The sequence below is a fragment of the Carassius auratus genome, chromosome 19 (genome assembly GCF_003368295.1).
Source record: "Carassius auratus strain Wakin chromosome 19, ASM336829v1, whole genome shotgun sequence".
Taxonomy (NCBI): Eukaryota; Metazoa; Chordata; class Actinopteri; order Cypriniformes; family Cyprinidae; genus Carassius; species Carassius auratus.
This window is the reverse complement of record NC_039261.1, coordinates 11,860,977-11,878,579: the sequence shown is the minus strand read 5'-3', so window position 1 is coordinate 11,878,579 and position 17,603 is coordinate 11,860,977. Positions and strand designations below refer to the sequence as shown.

At 40.8% G+C, this 17,603-nt stretch overlaps 1 protein-coding gene across 25 annotated transcripts in view; it reads right to left on the bottom strand.

Moving 5' to 3' along the window:
• Positions 1-17,603, bottom strand: part of LOC113119418 (microtubule-actin cross-linking factor 1-like) — a 167,392-nt gene that overhangs the window by 29,088 nt on the left and 120,701 nt on the right. For all 25 annotated transcript variants that reach the window (XM_026288897.1, XM_026288898.1, XM_026288900.1 and 22 more), the window contains one exon: positions 16,175-16,675. In XM_026288897.1, the coding sequence (XP_026144682.1) occupies positions 16,175-16,675 (501 nt within the window). The remainder of the gene's footprint in view (positions 1-16,174; positions 16,676-17,603) is intronic.

Sequence of the window (17,603 nt, the reverse complement as noted above, 5' to 3'; positions counted from 1 at the left end):
TGAGTTAGCAACATTTGTGACTGCTTTGTTATGGCTGTGGTTGTGCCAACGGAGCTGCAGAGTTTGTTCAAGCTCTTTTGTTTACAACAGTCTTTCATCACAGGTGTTTCCTGCGCACTGTCTTTCATTGGCATCATTATCCAAACAATCAAATATACCCGCTGTTACCATACGCCGTAATATCGGTGCTCACTCCCTCCCTGATTCCTCTTCCCTTTCCACTGTGCATATCAGTTGGTGCGTTTGTTTACCTGACCGTTACTAAAACCCTACCCTGGACAGACTCAAAACTGATTGTGGGTCTCAGATGTTATTGAATGTTATATGCAGCTCTTATTTGAGCACTACCAGGTGCTCTGCCATAGAGACTCTTTGTTCATACATGATCAGGCTGTTGCAAAATCTTCTAACTTTGCCCTCTAAACAGCCTCCATTGCAAGTGTGCGATTTCACTGGAGACGGCCCATAAAGGAGAACTGCTCCAAAAGATTACAAAGATCTTTCCCGAGGTCTGTGGTGGACTCCCTCAGCTTTGAGCATAACGGGGGTGAGAGTCTGTCCTTGCACTGATAGCACTGACATGTCCTTATCATCTATTTATATTTCTAACAACTTTATACAGTGTTTGTGTGTTACTGGCAATTGTGGCTCCTCTTTTAGAGGCTGATGTTTATTTCTCACTTCCTTATCTCAATTGCAGTACCATGAGACTGCAGGAGTGGGATTTGAAGTTTGTTTGGCACTGGACGATAACCACCACTCAAATCAGGCATTTTGTTCTGTTCTTTAAAGTTTTCAATCCCAACTGAGTTTAAATATTGTTTGCAGTCCATCAGTTGCTATAATCCTCTCTACCCAAATCCAGCCTGACAGGGTTCCTGCATCTGATTACATCTAAAGGGACAGGGAGTATTGAGAGTGACCATGCAGAAAGGCAGATTTGGCTAAGGCTGAGGGTCAAATGAGATGTGGATGACCAGTCAGACTGATAGAGACAGTAATGCAATAACTATCCAGTGAGCTTAAGAACTTACAGGCAGTCTCTCGGCCACCCACCACTGTCACTGTGAAACAGAGCAGACACAGGCCTCATCACGGCAGCCGAGAGAGAATGTCAGGCGCGCACACACATTATGTCAAGAAATCTAACACGCATTTACAAAAAAACATTCCTGTCTGTTTTCTGACTCCTAAATCTCTTTCGAACACATACACGGTGTGCTCGCTTAGACAAAGCAGTGCTCAAACAGGCAGAAAAAGCAAACCCATGCAAATGTGTGCACAAATCCATTTGCCTGTAACCAAACACACAAACGTTCGCTAGGGTTTGAATACTTTGGAGAAAGCATGCTTTTTAACTCAGCAAGCATGTTTGTGTTTCATGTGCCATCACTGCAATAGACAATCAATCCCAGGATACATACACATACTATGAACTCAAAACCATCCCAGACAATCGTAATTATGTGTATTATCATTAACAAACAAGAATTAACCAGTCATTCAAAAGAAGACTGTGCTTGGATCTCCATGAAAAAAAAACACACACACATATCCCTTCAATCTAAACACAAACACCCTCTTACAGACCGGAAGGATCAATGCTGATATATGCTGGAAGATTAACCCATTCACTAGTACTTTGATCAGACAATATTGTGCTCCTTTGTAGTGTAAAATAGGACTAAAAGTGCAGCAGGCTAAATTTGAGTTTATTCTCAAGATAGCACCAAAAGCACTTTTACTATGCATATAAATATCTGTCTGATCCCTGGCTGATGCTCACAAGCCGCAACACAGTTGATTCTTTGCTAATATGATCTTATATTTAATGTTTATTTATCTTGTTTCTCAGCTAAAGATAATATATTATAGATTTATGTAGCAAATAAGAATTTATAAAATATATACCGACATAGAACTTGTAAATGATATTCAGTTTTGTTCAAGGTAATTAAATCAACAGCTGTTCGGTAACTGAAGAATATGTAGAAGTATGGTATTTGGGGTAAAAGCACCCCTGCTGTTGGGGCTAAAGGCAAAATAATTAACATGATAATAAATAGCTGAGAGACTTTTCCATCGGCTGGCATGACATGAATTAATTTTGGTGTCCAATAATCACCATAATAATGAAACCATAATATTTTAAAATATTATACTAATCATACCATATTATAAAATATAATTTGTATTCTTAATACTCTTTTAGAATCTTTACATTGAAAAATACTTTTGCTGAATTCAACATTTAAATTTTCCTTCAAAACATATTGCTCCATTAATGTTCAGTAAATTCAATAAACATTTCTCCAATCATATACTGGGAGCAGTGAAAAGCACAATTAACTTAAGCTAACTTTAGCCCAACTGATCCCTATTATAAAACTAGGGCAACATTTACTGCAGCACTAAATTATGTTATTTCACTGACTGAACACTAGTGAACAACAACCACAAAGCTTTGTGAAGTACAACTATTTTCAGGAAAGCCCCCCAAGGTTAACATTAGTAGATTTCACAGGAATAGTGGTAAGGTGATTCTAAATCAGTGTATCCCAAAACAATTTCAGGTAGAGGAGCACTTAGAAAAAAATTAAATAAATAAAAACTGAGGGGAAATCATCAACTATTGCCAACCATTACCAGGTCAAGAGCTAAATGTTTGCTAGCTAGAAAGCTGGTCTAAATGTCTTTTAGACTAAAGAAAAACTCACAATTAAATGTTGATACAATCAGTTAATTCCCTGTATTGACCTGATATCTGTTTGACCACATTAAACAAATAAATTTTTACCTTTGTGTTCAAATCAAGGTCATGTTTTTGTGGTGAGATTTCTTCCACAGAACTTGTTTCACAGGGGTCCTCACAGTCATTTTCACGTGATTCCACAGCCTCCTGGGAGCTTGCCTCATTTTCGCCCTCGTTAAAAAGACCATGTAAAAGACCTGGCTCTAGTTCCTCCCACTGGTCTCTCTGTTGGTATACAGGGTCTAAGCCTGATCCATCCGAGTCCCATTCACTATCCCCAGTCATTGATCCAAGTACAAAATCAACACCTGATCGGGTTTCCTCTGACTCGTAGTCCAAATCCTGACAATCTTCACAAGCAGAGCCCCCATCGGACACAAGCCGCTCAGGGGCTGCCAGGTAAACAAAACTATCGGAGGAGAGAAATGCCCCTTCCTCTGGCTCAGGGCAGCATTTTGGGAGGGGGCTCGGAGGGGATGATTCTACTGATGGAGATGAGGGGCATTCCTGAGGATACTGAGGTGGCGCAGCCACAGCTAAATAAACAAAACTATCTGTTGTGACAAAAGCATCAGCATCTTTGCTGTCAAGTCCTGCTGTTCTTGACTCATGTTTAGTGGTCGACGGGGACAGAGGGGAAGGTGGAGCAGATTCAATACTGATATTCGGAGAGTCTAACTGGGTGTATGAGCCACTTGAATTTGGTGTACTTGTGGTTCCCTGAACAGCCTCTGTTACTTCCCACTCATGTGAAGATACCTCCTCTTGAACAAATACTTCCACAGAGACTGAAATCTCTTCTTTTTTCTCTGATTTTGAAGAAGCTCCCTCTTGGTCAGAGGTCACTTCCAGAGTTACTTGAGCAGGCTCAGAGGAAACAGCATCCTCATGATAGACAGTCTCATAGTGACTGTTCTTAACTTCCTTTTCTCCCTCATCTTCCAAGACAGGGACCTCTGGGGACTGTTGAATACTGTCCTCGATTTCCACCCCTGTCATAAAGATGCTGAGATTCACATTACATTCAGCATAATTCAAATTCTCTAAGGGGAGAAGTCCATGCTGTAAGGACATATGAATGTCAGATGTCTCATCTTGTTTCATTACCCCCTCATCCTCTTGCTGCTCATGATCTGAAGCTCCACTGCCTAAATCTGAATCACTCTGTGGTTGCTTATAGCTCACAGTTTGAAATGCATCAGATGGCACAGTCCCATCTTGGTGTGAGGTTTGAATGCCACTGGATTCAGAATCTAAAGCATCTGCATCAACAATGCATGAAGTACAATCATCCTGGTCATGATTATTACCCTCACTATTACAGGGAAGACAACTTTGCAGTTGGTCTAGTCTTTGGTCAATATCTTCAACCGAAAAACAGCTTTGTGTGCTTTCTGTTAAATTTTGATTCATTTGTGTTACACATGGCTCAGTCGGAACTGTGTGCTCTACGTGATCGGTGACACTACGTGCTGACATCACAGCACCATCTTCATCATACAGCTCTTTGATGTCAAATTCATGTTTGGCATCAACTTGATCCATTTTCATCACAAGCAGGTTGTCAAAGGTATCCAAGTATTCAGAAGTATGAGAAAGATCCCTCTGCTCAGAAAAAGTTGATTTATCTGTGTCCTCTTCTAAACACTGTCTTTCCAGCTCAAGAAAGAGTTCATCTGAACCTGCCTCTGAGCTGGGGCAGGGAGAAGCACTGGGGGCCTCTGAGCCTCCAAATCCTACAGGTGGCATCAAAAGGGGCCAGTGGCCTGATGATGCAAGTTGTTGCGTCTCCCAGTCCTGCAATTGCGATTCCTCCTCTTCTACCTCCCAAGATATACCACTTGTTTCACTGCTCTCCAGCTTCAACACCGCTTTCCAGTTTCTCTCCTCCATCTCTAGTCTCTCTTCTTCTTCTGTCTTTTCTTGTTCTTTATTCTTCTCATCCTCCAATTCTTCCAAGATTCTGCGTTCATCTTCTTCAAAGCAAAGTTCTGAGGCAGTCTTTTCCCTTAGCCCACTAGCAGGAGGAGGCCAGCCCAATAAACCTTCCTCACCACCCTCTTGACTAATACAGGGAGACAGGGGCAACCCCCCATAATTAAGTCCCTCTCCTTCTTGCAGGAAAGGCGATGGAGGATCCAGCAGGTACAAAGATTCCTCATCACTCTCCTCGCCAAGAACTGGGGGCAGTGGGGGCAGGATAGGAAGAACCCTCCCATGCCCCAGTGACCTTTTACTACCCCTCATACTACGGGGCCAGGTACGGGCTTTAGTGGGGGGACAAAATACCGGTTTTGGGGGTATTAACGGAGTAGTGTCTTGGTCGTGTTCCAGTAGGGGTGAGTCTCGCTCATTATCAGAGGTTTTAGCTGCAGTAGTATCCCAGTTGTGTGGTGGTTCTTCAGATATACTTCTTACACACATTGGAGCTTGAGTTTGTTTGCTCTGCTCACCTTTGTTTCTCTCAGCCTGAGAGATACTAGGACTAGGTTGTATAGAGTCTGAATGATCAAAAGCAGTAGTCTCTGAGGGTGGCTGTTCTTTCGAGGGAGAAGACAGAGCAGTAGCCGGTTTGTGAGAGTGCAGCTGAAGGGGCTGTTTTTGTTTGAGCAGATGCGGAAGATGGGAAGGTATAGGACTAACTGTGAGAGTGAAAGAGGGAGAGCTGGAGACGGGTGGAGTTTGAGGACCTCCAGATGAGGCAGGGGAAGGTGAAAAAGGTGGCGCCAAAGGTGTCGATGATGTAGAAGGAATAGAAGAGGCTAGTAAAGATGGTACAGGATGGAGAGGGGAGACTGGGATTCCAGCCCCAGACAGACGCTTCTCTCCACTCTCTCCTGGTGAAAGCTCTAAACGTTCTGCAAACTCAGGGTAAGAAGGGGGCATGAAAGCTTTCCAGGAGCGCCGATTTGGATTGTCCTTCTTGTCACTGCCCTGGTGTCGCCTTTTGGTCACAACAGCTGCCCCAACGGCAGCTGAATTTGATGCAGGAATGACCACTGCAGTGCCTACTCCTCCGACAGGTGACATACTCTGAGGGTCACCAGTGAGTTTCAGAGCATCAAAAATAACTCTTTCATCCAGTTTTTTCACACCTGCATCTGCAGTCCCTCCGCGTGCAACAAAAACTCCACCTATGTCGGCTCCCAATGTCCCATTGCTGGAGAGCGTACTTCCCTCTCCGCCCCCTGAGGCCAGAGTGCTGCGAGAAGGCTGGCTGAGCTTTGGGCCTTGATCAATCTGCTCATTGATGCGCATAGTATCGTAAATTGAGCGCTGGGGTACATAGCAGTCCTCAATATATGCCTCCTCATCATCACCCTTCCCAAGGCACCTGGGGTTCTGCCGCAAGCAGTCCGGGCGGCTTAGAGGTTTTCCCATCCCAAACCACAGCGCCCTCAAGAGGCTGAGATGGGATGGTTACTATTCCACAAACAAAGCCTGCTGTGAGCAATAGTGAGGTTCTAAACTATTTCTATAGCTCACCCATGAGTCCTGTAATAAAGGCATGTAAGGTCACGCACTGAATTCTCAGTAAACAATGCGTTACGATGCTTAACATCTAGCATAAATGTCAGAGTAAGAAAAGGTACAAGCCCTCGACTCAGAGCTACATGGCGGCATCTGCACGTGCAATGCTGATAAGCGTTAGAAGTGTCTCTTTTCCACAGACGAATCTTTGAAGTAACATACTAAATATTACAAAAAATATACAAAAACGCTGGTAAGTGTCTGAATCAGACATGCAAAATCCATAACAGGATAATAACATCCCTCATGAACAATATTCCTTTGTTTCCTTTATGAACCGCTGAGTCCTAAACCCTCAAAACAAGGGCAAAATCCGAAATCCTTTCCTTCCTTAGTGCGGTTTCCTCTTGACTCTCCTTCCCGCTGCAACAACAGGAAAAATCAAATCGGGGCTTCAGCTACTTTCACCATCTTCAAGAGTAGCAGCCAAAGCTGTATGAGGCTCCTTTTAAGGTGAGAACTCCACACTCTGTTATATAAAACTGAGTTCAGCAAAGAAAAACAAAAAGTGCCAGTCAAGAGATTTTGTCTCTCATCTCCCTTTTTCTTCTACGTACATAATGTAGTAGCCATAATTCCCTGGAAATATTTCCAAAAGCATCTTGACAAAAAAAAAAAAAAAAAAAAAAATTAGGCTGTAAACTTACTTGATAACACTAGAGTATATTTAAAGAAACAGTCATAAAAACTGTAACGGACTCACGCTTCCGACAGTCCTACCAGTGTTCCAGCCGTGTATTCTTTATCAATTTCTGCTTCCTCTTTTAATCCTATAACGAAGCATTAATAGAGCATGTCAGGAAGAGAAGCCATCTGTCCTGAAATACCTCATCCTCCTCTTTTATCTAGTCCTCTTCAGCAGACGGAGCACGAGGGATTGAAATCAATGAAACCCAACACTCTTTGTGACATGTTCATCTCATATTAAAAGTAAAAAAGATGTTATTTGAACATGAAACATTTCTTTTAGGGAATCCTTTCATCCAGAGCTTGGGGAAAAATCCGAGGGTCCAAAAGGTCTGTGTCCAGGAGGGTTGAGGGTTTGGAGATCCAATGAGTCCGGTGCAGCCGGGGAGATAGTGAAGAGTCAGGGGACTGAATCCACAAGGCAGAGACTCAGACAGAGCTTCATTCCAAGTGCTGCCTTGCACTTCAGGCACTGTGATTTCCAGACAATCCCCGGACACGCTCCCTCTTCCCTTATTTTCTTCTTTCAGTATTCCAAACACAAGAGCTCAGCTAGGCTCCATGAAAGTTCCTTGCTCTTCTTTTCTCTGATTTCTTCTTGTGCAGACTTTCTTTCTCATACACGCTTTTCTCTGTGTTCTATAGCCACTACACAGCTCAAATGGTTTGCAGCTGCTAAAAAAATCTCCCAGTTTTCCTCTCTCGTTCACTCCCCCTTTCTCTTACACACTCTCAGCTCTTTTTTTCTCTTGCTCTCTCTCCCTCCTTTCTCTCTCTCTCTCTCTCTCTCTCTGTTTTTGTTTGAATCCAGCTCCGTTTGTTCAGTTTCCTGCTATGGTATTAAAACACAGGAAGTAGTCCAATCATGCCGGTTTCCTCTTCCAAAAAAACAGACGAGACAAGGCTAGAGGAGTGAGCCCAAGATAAAGTGTGTGGGAGGAGGGACCATGGAGCCAGTGGGAGTGACCAAGCCGGGGATCTGACGCGTTTCTGCAGAATCACTGGATAACAGGAGCAGCTTATCACATACTAAGCACTATAAAATCCATCTTTGTAAATGCAAAATAGTATGGAAGAAACGAGTGGCTACAGTAAGAGTTTTTGTGTCCAGTGAGCTTCAACGAGTCAACTGTGTGACTGATACAGCTCATTTTCATTTTGTTTTTGTTATATTCATCACTTTGCTGTAATATAAACCTGAATCAGCTGGGATAAACACTCCCACTCAAAAAGAGCAAATGCCTGAGGCAAAACACAAACTCAACATTACAAAACACAGACAGACAGACAGGAAAAGTGAGTGTGAAAATGATAACTAAAGTGGGAGTGGTCATACTGAAAGAGGAGGGAGCTTCTGAGAGGGAATTAAAGAAATAACGGCTGCTTTTCTTTACCCCCTCAAATAAAGTGCCACACGTGGAAGCAAAAATCCCCTGCACACATTCCCTCTTACTGTTCTGTCCCCTCCCTCCCTCCTTTTTCAGATAGGTCCTCTGTAAAAGCAAAACAATACAGGAGGACATGCAAAAGTCTGCCATATTCAAACACCCCACTTGTGCATTCCCGTCTGCTACTCTTCTGTAACACAATCCTGTCAGGAGAGACCATAAGTGGGGGCTGGGGCCTCTGATGAGGGGCTCCAGGATAACGTAACATGAAAATGAATGAACATTCCATTTAAAAGAACCACCGACCCAGACAAACAATAAATAGAAATATAAAGTGTGAGCTTTTAATATTTTTATGTGCTATAACACCTAATTTTCACTGTTGTACTGCACAGATCACAATCGGTCTATCCTTTTTTTCACAAGTGTAAAAGTATAGTTCATTCTTCCTGGCATTCCAAACCCACATGATTTTTTTTATTGCAACATAAAAGGAGAATGTTTTTTTCCAGGCACTTTTTCATTCAATTTCGTTTAAAAATGATGGAAAAGCACCTAGTAAAAAGGCCAATGCAACTGGTGTGCAATGCTCTGAACCTTCTGAAGTTATACAACAGCTTTGTGTGGCCAAAAGACTGATATATAAATCATTATTCCCTGACATATTGGACATTACTACTTCTGTAATGAACTTTCATTAAAAAAATAAAAATAAAAAATAAATTTAATACATATTTAATATACATTTCAGAAGACGTGGAAAAGCTCAAAAGTCCCTACTGAAAGGCTTCAGTACCCATTCTTTGTGATTAAAAGAAAAATAGCCCTTTGTGCTCCTTGGCAGAAAGTCAGTCATATGGGTTTGGGATCTCAATAAGGGTCAGTAAATGAAGAGAGTCAATTTTGAACTATTCCTTTAAGAAGTTCCAGCAGAGAATAAACACTGAAAGCATGTCTGCCCATTCTTCCTAGCACTCAGTCCAAGAAGCACAAATGCATGCAGAAAAATGCACACACTCACGCATGAAAAGGGGGAGGGGCTTGCTCGTCCTCAGTGATCTAACTGTTGCTCTGAACCTCCATGCTCCCCGTGGCCTGCATGTCAAGCAAGCTAAATACTCTGTCTTTCTTATAAACTCTTTCCCCCTCTGTGTCAGTTGGGTTGCAGCTGTCATGGCCGCTTCCAACACAAACCTCCCTACAGGAACAAAAGAGGTTTGTTGTCCCTTTTGCTGGTGCTTGTAGCTTGTACTCTCTCCCTCGACCCACATCAAACTAGGTTTCAGTGAGCAGTGTATTACTTGCCTCATTTAAAACGAGACACGTGCATCTTAGAAGCTGGACAATAAACAATAATACCAAATACATTTGTACACAAAATAAAACTAAACAAGAGGCCATAACAATGAATCTAAACCGGTGTAATTCATCTAAATGTTCGCACTTCCTGATACTAATTAAATTCATGACTGCTTGACTGGTGCATCCCCCACTCTGCTTTTCCTCATTCTTTCAGTGACTGGTCATTTGGCCAGTCACGCCTGGTTAAAGAGTCACAGTCTTGAATCAGACAGGAAGAGGGAGGGGTTCAAAGCCCCAAAATCCCCTAAAGAGACTCTGTCTTTGGAACTGAACTGACTGGCATAGGTAAAGTGCTACAAGTTCTTTGTGGCTAAAATGGCCCCCATGTAAAGCCTGGCTGTCACTCAGCAAAACAAGCACGAGGCCCGAGAACATTATTGACTTTAGAGGGCTATTTGTTGCCTCAGCAGAGCACCTGTTGGTTTTTTTTCTTTGTCACTTGACCACTCTTACTCATTCTTTCTCCCTGCCTGATTGCACTAAAAGTAAAAGGTACCGAAAGCCTCATATGTTTGTTATGGTTCTACCCCCCTCTTCTCTCATTCCCTTTGCCACACTGGTTACTAGGTAGCATGTCTCTCATTTTCTCTATCTCAGCAGTAGATTTATAATTAACCACCAGGCTTTACCTGAATGACTCAATGTGTGCATTGTTCTCTCTCAGCACCACCGACACAAAGACATATGGAGCACAGACAGGAATACAAACACCTCTCCTAAGAATGAGAGAGGAGTCTGATCTGGCCACAAAATTAAAGCAATAAAATAAGTTTTAAACACATTTACAGCATTGACCTTTAGTTTCACACTTAGTTAATATTTTTAGATTATTAAAACTATTTGTTAAGTAAATCAAATAAATTCAATTAAATACAATAAATGTCTGCTTCAGCAACCTCTTGTTCCCACACCCAGTTATTGCACCGATTATTATCTTTGTAATTATTTCCAAATGTCAAAGGGGTCACCCTATTTACTTAAAGTTCCTATTTATTTCTTTTGGTGAGAGTAACTGGAAGGGAAAGTGGGCGATTCTATGGAATGCCACAGTAATGCACAACAGCTGAATGGGAACAGCTAGAGCATGACATAACACACACATGTGCACATACACTCTAATGCCAGCATGTGATGTATAGAACAGGGTCAATTTAGAGAAAATTTGTCATTAAATTTGTCTAACCATGTATTCCTAATTTGATCAACCCCTTAGTAAAAAAATAAAATAAACTGGAAATTAGCAGACTGCAGGTAGCACTGAAATACTTAAACATAAAAGCTGTATGAAGCTACAAAAGACTAATTAAATGGTGAATGAGAATCTGTCTGTCATTTCATTTTGTGTGCCAAATTTATTTGTATTGTAAAAAATAATTGTAGAACAATTTTAATTGTAAAATAGTAATATAAAAAAAGCTGAAGTGATTGCCTTAATTTATTTGCCTTAATGCAACAGATTTAACACAAATTATTTTTATTTGATTCATTTTTATTCACAATGTTGATATCATTGTACTTCAATGCAAGAACTTGGCTTTATCTTACTGCGAGAGTGATAAATAAAATCTTCATGAAAAATAATCAGTGCTAATCTGCTTCATGTGTCTGTGAGGTCACAAGATTGATGATGTTAGAGGGAAACCCCAAAGGTTTGGGTGGGAGTAGGAGGGGAAGGTCATGACATTGTCTGCGCAGTTGTTATTGTGGAGGAAAAGCTGTGATCACAAACTACGTAAAAAGAGGTTGATAAAAAAAGACAAACCGGCAGGACTGAGGGAGGGATGGAAAGAATAAAGGGAGTGAAGATATAAGAGGCGAGGGTGAGGACAGTGTGGACAACCTGATGTGATTTAGAAGCCCTTCCCTTCATCCCAACAGCCCTGTGAAGGAATTCCCAGTTGGACAGGGGGCCCTCGTTTTTACTCCAGTCTAGAACTTCACCCCACCTCGCCGGCTCAAGCTTCAGCTGCTCGGGGACTGGGCGACATGGGAGCGCACAAGGGTACATGAGGGACAGGAATTTAGGGAGAGGGGGCAACCACACCCTGCTTATGTGAACGAGTGTCAGTGTGTTTGCAGGGTCCAGGGTGGGGAGACAGCTGGGATGCCGGACGCTCCACACAGACTGGAATTAGAAACATTCTCACACATGGACCTGCGGGCACACTCCCACAACATACAAACACACCTTCTGTGTCTTATTATCACCCTATAGCACACGCCGACCTGCTGCTCAATTTGAGAACATATCCAGACAGGAAGCACCGGACGACACTAGCAAGACATTTCACAATGAAGTCACAAGTGCGACAAGTTTCCCTGTTTCTCTCCAGCGCATTTCCACGACATCTCAATACACTCATTGTTGAGAAGCTAAACAATGATACTGACTAATCTGACACCTTCTCTTAATACCCCATGCCCCCCGCAGCTGCCCCAACGGAGCTTACACAACAAAAAAACCTCTCTCTCTCTCTCACACACACACACACACACACACACACACACACACACGCACACACGGGATCACCCTCCCCTCTCCTCCCCTTTAAGCAATGACATCATTTTGGATTTGGTGTCTTTGAAATGGAGTCTGGCTTGCGTGTAGCGGGTCGAAAATGAGAGCAGACTATTTTGTGGCAGACGAACGGGCTGCACTCAAATTTATCCTACAATGTTTTATTGCAAAGTGGTAGACGAAAGGAGAGAAATGGGGCAGAGATGGAGGAATATTGACGAATGCTGACAAAGATGTCTTCCTGAAAACATTTTATCCGTCTTTCTCTCTTCTTCCCCTTTGTAATTAATGAGATCCCATTTTGTAGCTTCCTAAAAATAACCTACAGAATGCAAAAACATACAGTGGGGTTCAAAAGTCCAGTTTTTCAAATTTACAAATGATATTCATTCAGCATAACATTAATATAAGCATAGTTTCCATTAAAAATTTACATTCTCTGAATGTGTCAGTATTTTAGTTTTAATGAAAAATAAATAAAATTGATATACACATTATTTAAACATTAAAAAAAATTTAATGACATTTATATTTATTTGTATAAAAATAAGAAAATGTATAAAAATGATTTGCTTTTAGTGTTGTAGCCCAAATTGCAACTTGTATTGTCTTTGTGAGTTAGAGATACGTGGTTGTCTTTATTTTAAGGTCTTCAAGGCCATGAGACAATGTTAAGAAGCAGTAATTGTCAGTAAGAGTCAGACTGGGCATTTAGAAAGACATGACAAAGAGTATTAAGTACATTAAGCATCTATTAATTATTATTTTTAAAGTTATATTTCCTGATGGAAAGAAAAATCGAATAACTTGGATCTTATAAAAGTGTAAACCATCAATACATCAACAAGACTTTTGAAGCCCGCTGCACTTTATATTTTATACATTCACCACTTTTTTCTGGATTTGACTTAATTCTTTAACCCTACTTCACCCCTGTATTGATTAGACATCCACATGAGCTTCATTGCAGACCATACTGACAACACCCACTTCTTATTCAGCTACGTCTTCTTCCGTTCTCTATTCATTCCCTTTTTTGGCCCTCGCGCTGTCTGCCTGCGCTCTGAAACACATCTATACAACCTGCTTTTATTTATATCAGAATGAAAAGCAGAAATGGGGATGGTGATTGCTGGTGTGCATTCAGTCCACCATATCGTTAAAGATTTGATGGGGAGCTTTAATAGACCGCTATGCCTATGATGAGATGAGGTAGGAGTGAAGGTATGAGACATGCAAGTGGGTAGACAACGAGTAGAAAAGCAGAAATACTCAAAAATGTAAAAAGTTTGAGGAAAATACTTTCTCAAGACTTCCTCATTGTACGTTTCTACAAAGCAATTCATGATAAAGACAAATCAAGGGCATTTCATTAAAAATAAAACATTTAACTAATGACAGACCAATAAATTGTCCATAATCCATATTTGGGTATGCATAATTCATATTTGAGCACTGATCAATAACCCAGCCTGCTTGGCTGATTAAAACTGATAGCCTTACTAGTTGATTTTTTCCATTTCATTTTCCAATCACAAGTTTGGGGTTGGTAAGATTTGTAAAAATGTTTTTAAAAGACGTTTCTTATGTTTTTGATCAAACAAAGCTGCATTTATTAGGTCAATAAAAGTCAAAGCATTAATATTTTGAAATGTTAAAGCTCCTTTTAATATATTTTAAAATCTAATTTATTTCTGTGATAACCAAAGTGAATTGTCAGTGTCACATGACCTTTCAGAAATCATTCTAATATACAGAATACATAGGGTAGAGCTGGAAGGGGGTGGATTACAGTAGATAGGGTTCTTGCACCTGACCCCTTCTCTTTTTATGCTCCCATATTGACACTGTCGACTGACAAAAATTTCACCCTTCCAAAATTCCAAGAACTTCAGAAAGTACTAAATGTTCATTGCCATTTAAAATCTTGAAACCTTCAGTTAAAGTTCACTGGACTACCAAAATACCACTCAAAGCCTTATAAACTAGTCATACTGTTGTTGCTGAGCAAACAAACATGGCGGAGGAAGGAATGATTCAGTCTCAGCAAGGCTTATTTTCAACAGCACTGATTCACTCTCCTGCTCCTGGAGGTCTCTGATGCCCACCACATCCGTCATTTCCTCAGCTTTACTCCTTCCCACTTCCACCTACACCACTTCACTCTCACACTCTCCTTTCTTTCACCACCCTCAAGAGGCATGAGTAAGAGAGATTCAGACATTTCATCAGACGGTCAGGGGAAGATAGGTGAACTCGAGCAGCCCACTCTGAGGAGTAAGAGCTGACATGTCTCTCCTTATTCTTTCCTTCCACCATCACAGAGGTCGTGATGAGAAGAAAACAGCAAGAACATGTTGGCAAAAAAGGATTCATTAAGAGGGAGTGCTTTCACCCTGCAGTAACAGAAATTAAAAGTACCACGCAGATTTCAACACATTTTCCTTGCTTTTAAACAAGCACACTCGAGAGACAAGATTTCAGAGAGCGTGTATAATGAAGTAACGTGTGAAAATGTTCTCGCAAACGTCTCTAAACAAACATTAGACTAAAAGAACTGCACAATTAACTGAAATCAAATGCACCACATTAATTTCATCTCTGCATATAAAGCCATACATTAGCATTGTAATTTTTTAGTTGTACTAAAATACTATTATTATTATTATTATTTTATAGTAATATTGATTTTCAGTATAAACCAAATTGTGCCACTCCACAAAAATTTTATTTGTAAAACTTCTTTCTTCAAAAACATAACACTCTATAACATACTATATATGTATATTATTAATACAATATAACCAACCTAGTTACCCCATGCCACACTTCTCCCCTCCCCCCAACACGAACATGCACCAAATATTGATAAAGTACTCTAATCACACATCACCATCAGAAGAAGCTCAGCCGGACCAAGGAAAAGGGAAAAGAAAAGGCAAAGGGAAAAGAAAAAGCAAAAAACAAGATCGAATGACATGTAGCACAGTAACAATATAGGAAAGATATCCATTAAATATAGACCTGAGAAAGGTGCCCCAGATTTTGTCAAACATCTTTAATCTGCCCGCTCTAGAGAAACATATCCTTTCAAGCTTGAGGGCCGAAACCATTTCAGCAAACCATTTAAAAAAAAAAAAAAAACTTGGAGATGACTTAGATTTCCACTGGGGATGCATAATAAATAATCGCCCCAATATTAAATGCGCATCTTGTCAGTAACGCCAGATCTGTAATCAGTGGTAAATCTCTACACTTGCGTGATTTCATGTGAAACAGCCTTTACTACACAAAGCAGTTCACTGACAAGCTGCACAAAACATGCACAAAATATGATCGCGATTAGGCGCAGCTTGTCAATGAACAACGGCTCTGTGTAGTAAATGCTGCTCCACGTGAAATCAGAGACTAACAGCTGATTACAGAACCGGCTTAACTGACCAGATGCGCATTAAATATCGGGTGATATATATCGTGCATCCTGAATTTCCACAAACAAACATGCACTTTTTTTTTAATCGGATAAAAATTGCAATTTGATTTATTATCCCACATCCTGCAACCCTGGCTTAATGTGATTTACACAATAAGTACATGTTTCTGAAACAGCATTCCTGACTGGTTTTGGAACATCATCCTGCATCATCTGCAAATCAATGTCCACTGAATTCAGGGGTAAGGTGGTTGATTCATGAACACGTCATACTTGGGTAAACCACAGGGTGCACATCATAAGCTTTGCTATACCTTGTTTACATATCAGCGAAAAAACAAGATGTAATCATCGTGCCACATGAGCTCATGTTTAGAGACTGAAGACTAAAGACTGAAACTTTAGAATCGCCTGTGGTACACAAACACAGTGGTTTGCACAGAATGAAATCTGATATTGCAAATCATGAATGTGGTACATACAAAAATAAACTCTTTTCCTACCTTGAATTCCTGAAGCTGCTGTTTGATGACCTCCACTTCTGTGCCCACGACAGCCTGTGTGTTCAGCGCCTCCTCTGCTCGTCCCAACAACCCTTGTAGGTCAGCTAGACGGCCGTAGAACTCCTTCACACGCTCTTCTGCTGCTTCTATGAGTGCCAGACGGTTCTGGCCCCGCTCTGCCAGCTTGCCTGCCTGTCTGCTCAGGGCTTCGGTCTCTCTCCTGAGGGCCAGGAGATCAGGTGAGCTCCCCTCTCTACGGAGCATAGTCGTGCATTCTCCACCATGGCTCTCCAGCTCGCCACGGAGGGCATCGAGTCGACCCAGGAAGCCCCTGACAGCATCAGACTGTGAGGCCAAAGAGTCAGCATCCCGCCCCACAGGGCTAAGGCTGTCCAACTCATCGTCCAAATCAGCCAGGCGGGAGAAAACATCTCGCACACGTGACTGGACCTCTCCCACACCTTGCAGCCGGGACTCCAAAGATGAACAGCATTGCTCAGTCTGTGGGGGAAAGAGAGGGGACACATGCAGGTAACTGAAGCTGGAATTATATTCATATCATAACATATCAATCATATGTTGCTAAACATACTGGAGAACATATTAATATAATAAGTCATAATATTTCATAATATGACTATGTTAATATATTTGAATAGGAATATGAACAAACTTGAATAATTTCACTGTTTTGGTTTAAGCACATATTGTCAGTTTGGTCGCATCCCTGAGGGCTTTTAACATAAAGTACTGTCAGTTTACTACGAAATGCTCAATCGTTCCTAAGATGTTTCTAACAAGTGTTCTTGAGAAAAGAGTTTATAAAAATATAGTTTTTTTCCATTTCTGAAATTCCACTTTCCATCCTGTCAGACTGTAATGTCCCCTTAACTAACTAAATGCAGTTCCCCAGTTAAAACATTCTTCAAGATATGACATTGTTTTCAAGAAAAAAAATGTTTTGATAATGGATTTGATCAATTTTCTGGTGTTTTTGGTTTCTAAATTAAAAAAATTAATAATCCTGTTTTATAACAGTTTTAAAAAGTGTAATAAGTGATATCAAAATTAATTTCTAGTTGACGTGGCTGACTTGCAACCCCTCAATAATTGACAGGTAACTTTTTTTCTATAACTAGAGACATTATCCAAATAATTTTGTTTTTGTTGTGTAATTATTTTTGTAAAAAAAAAAAGAAAAAAAAAGCTAGGTGTCTGAGCTTGACCACAGAATATTTCTGAAAGTCAGCTCAATACATTTATATAAATACACTAACAACATAAGTATATTTATTAAAAAAAATTAAACGTCCAAAATCAAATGCTTCTTAAATACTTAAACTTTTGACTACAAATCATGAATACAAGCTATTAAAAATGAACGAGACAAATCTAGACCAACAGCCAGAAAAAGACTGTGTCTTATTTC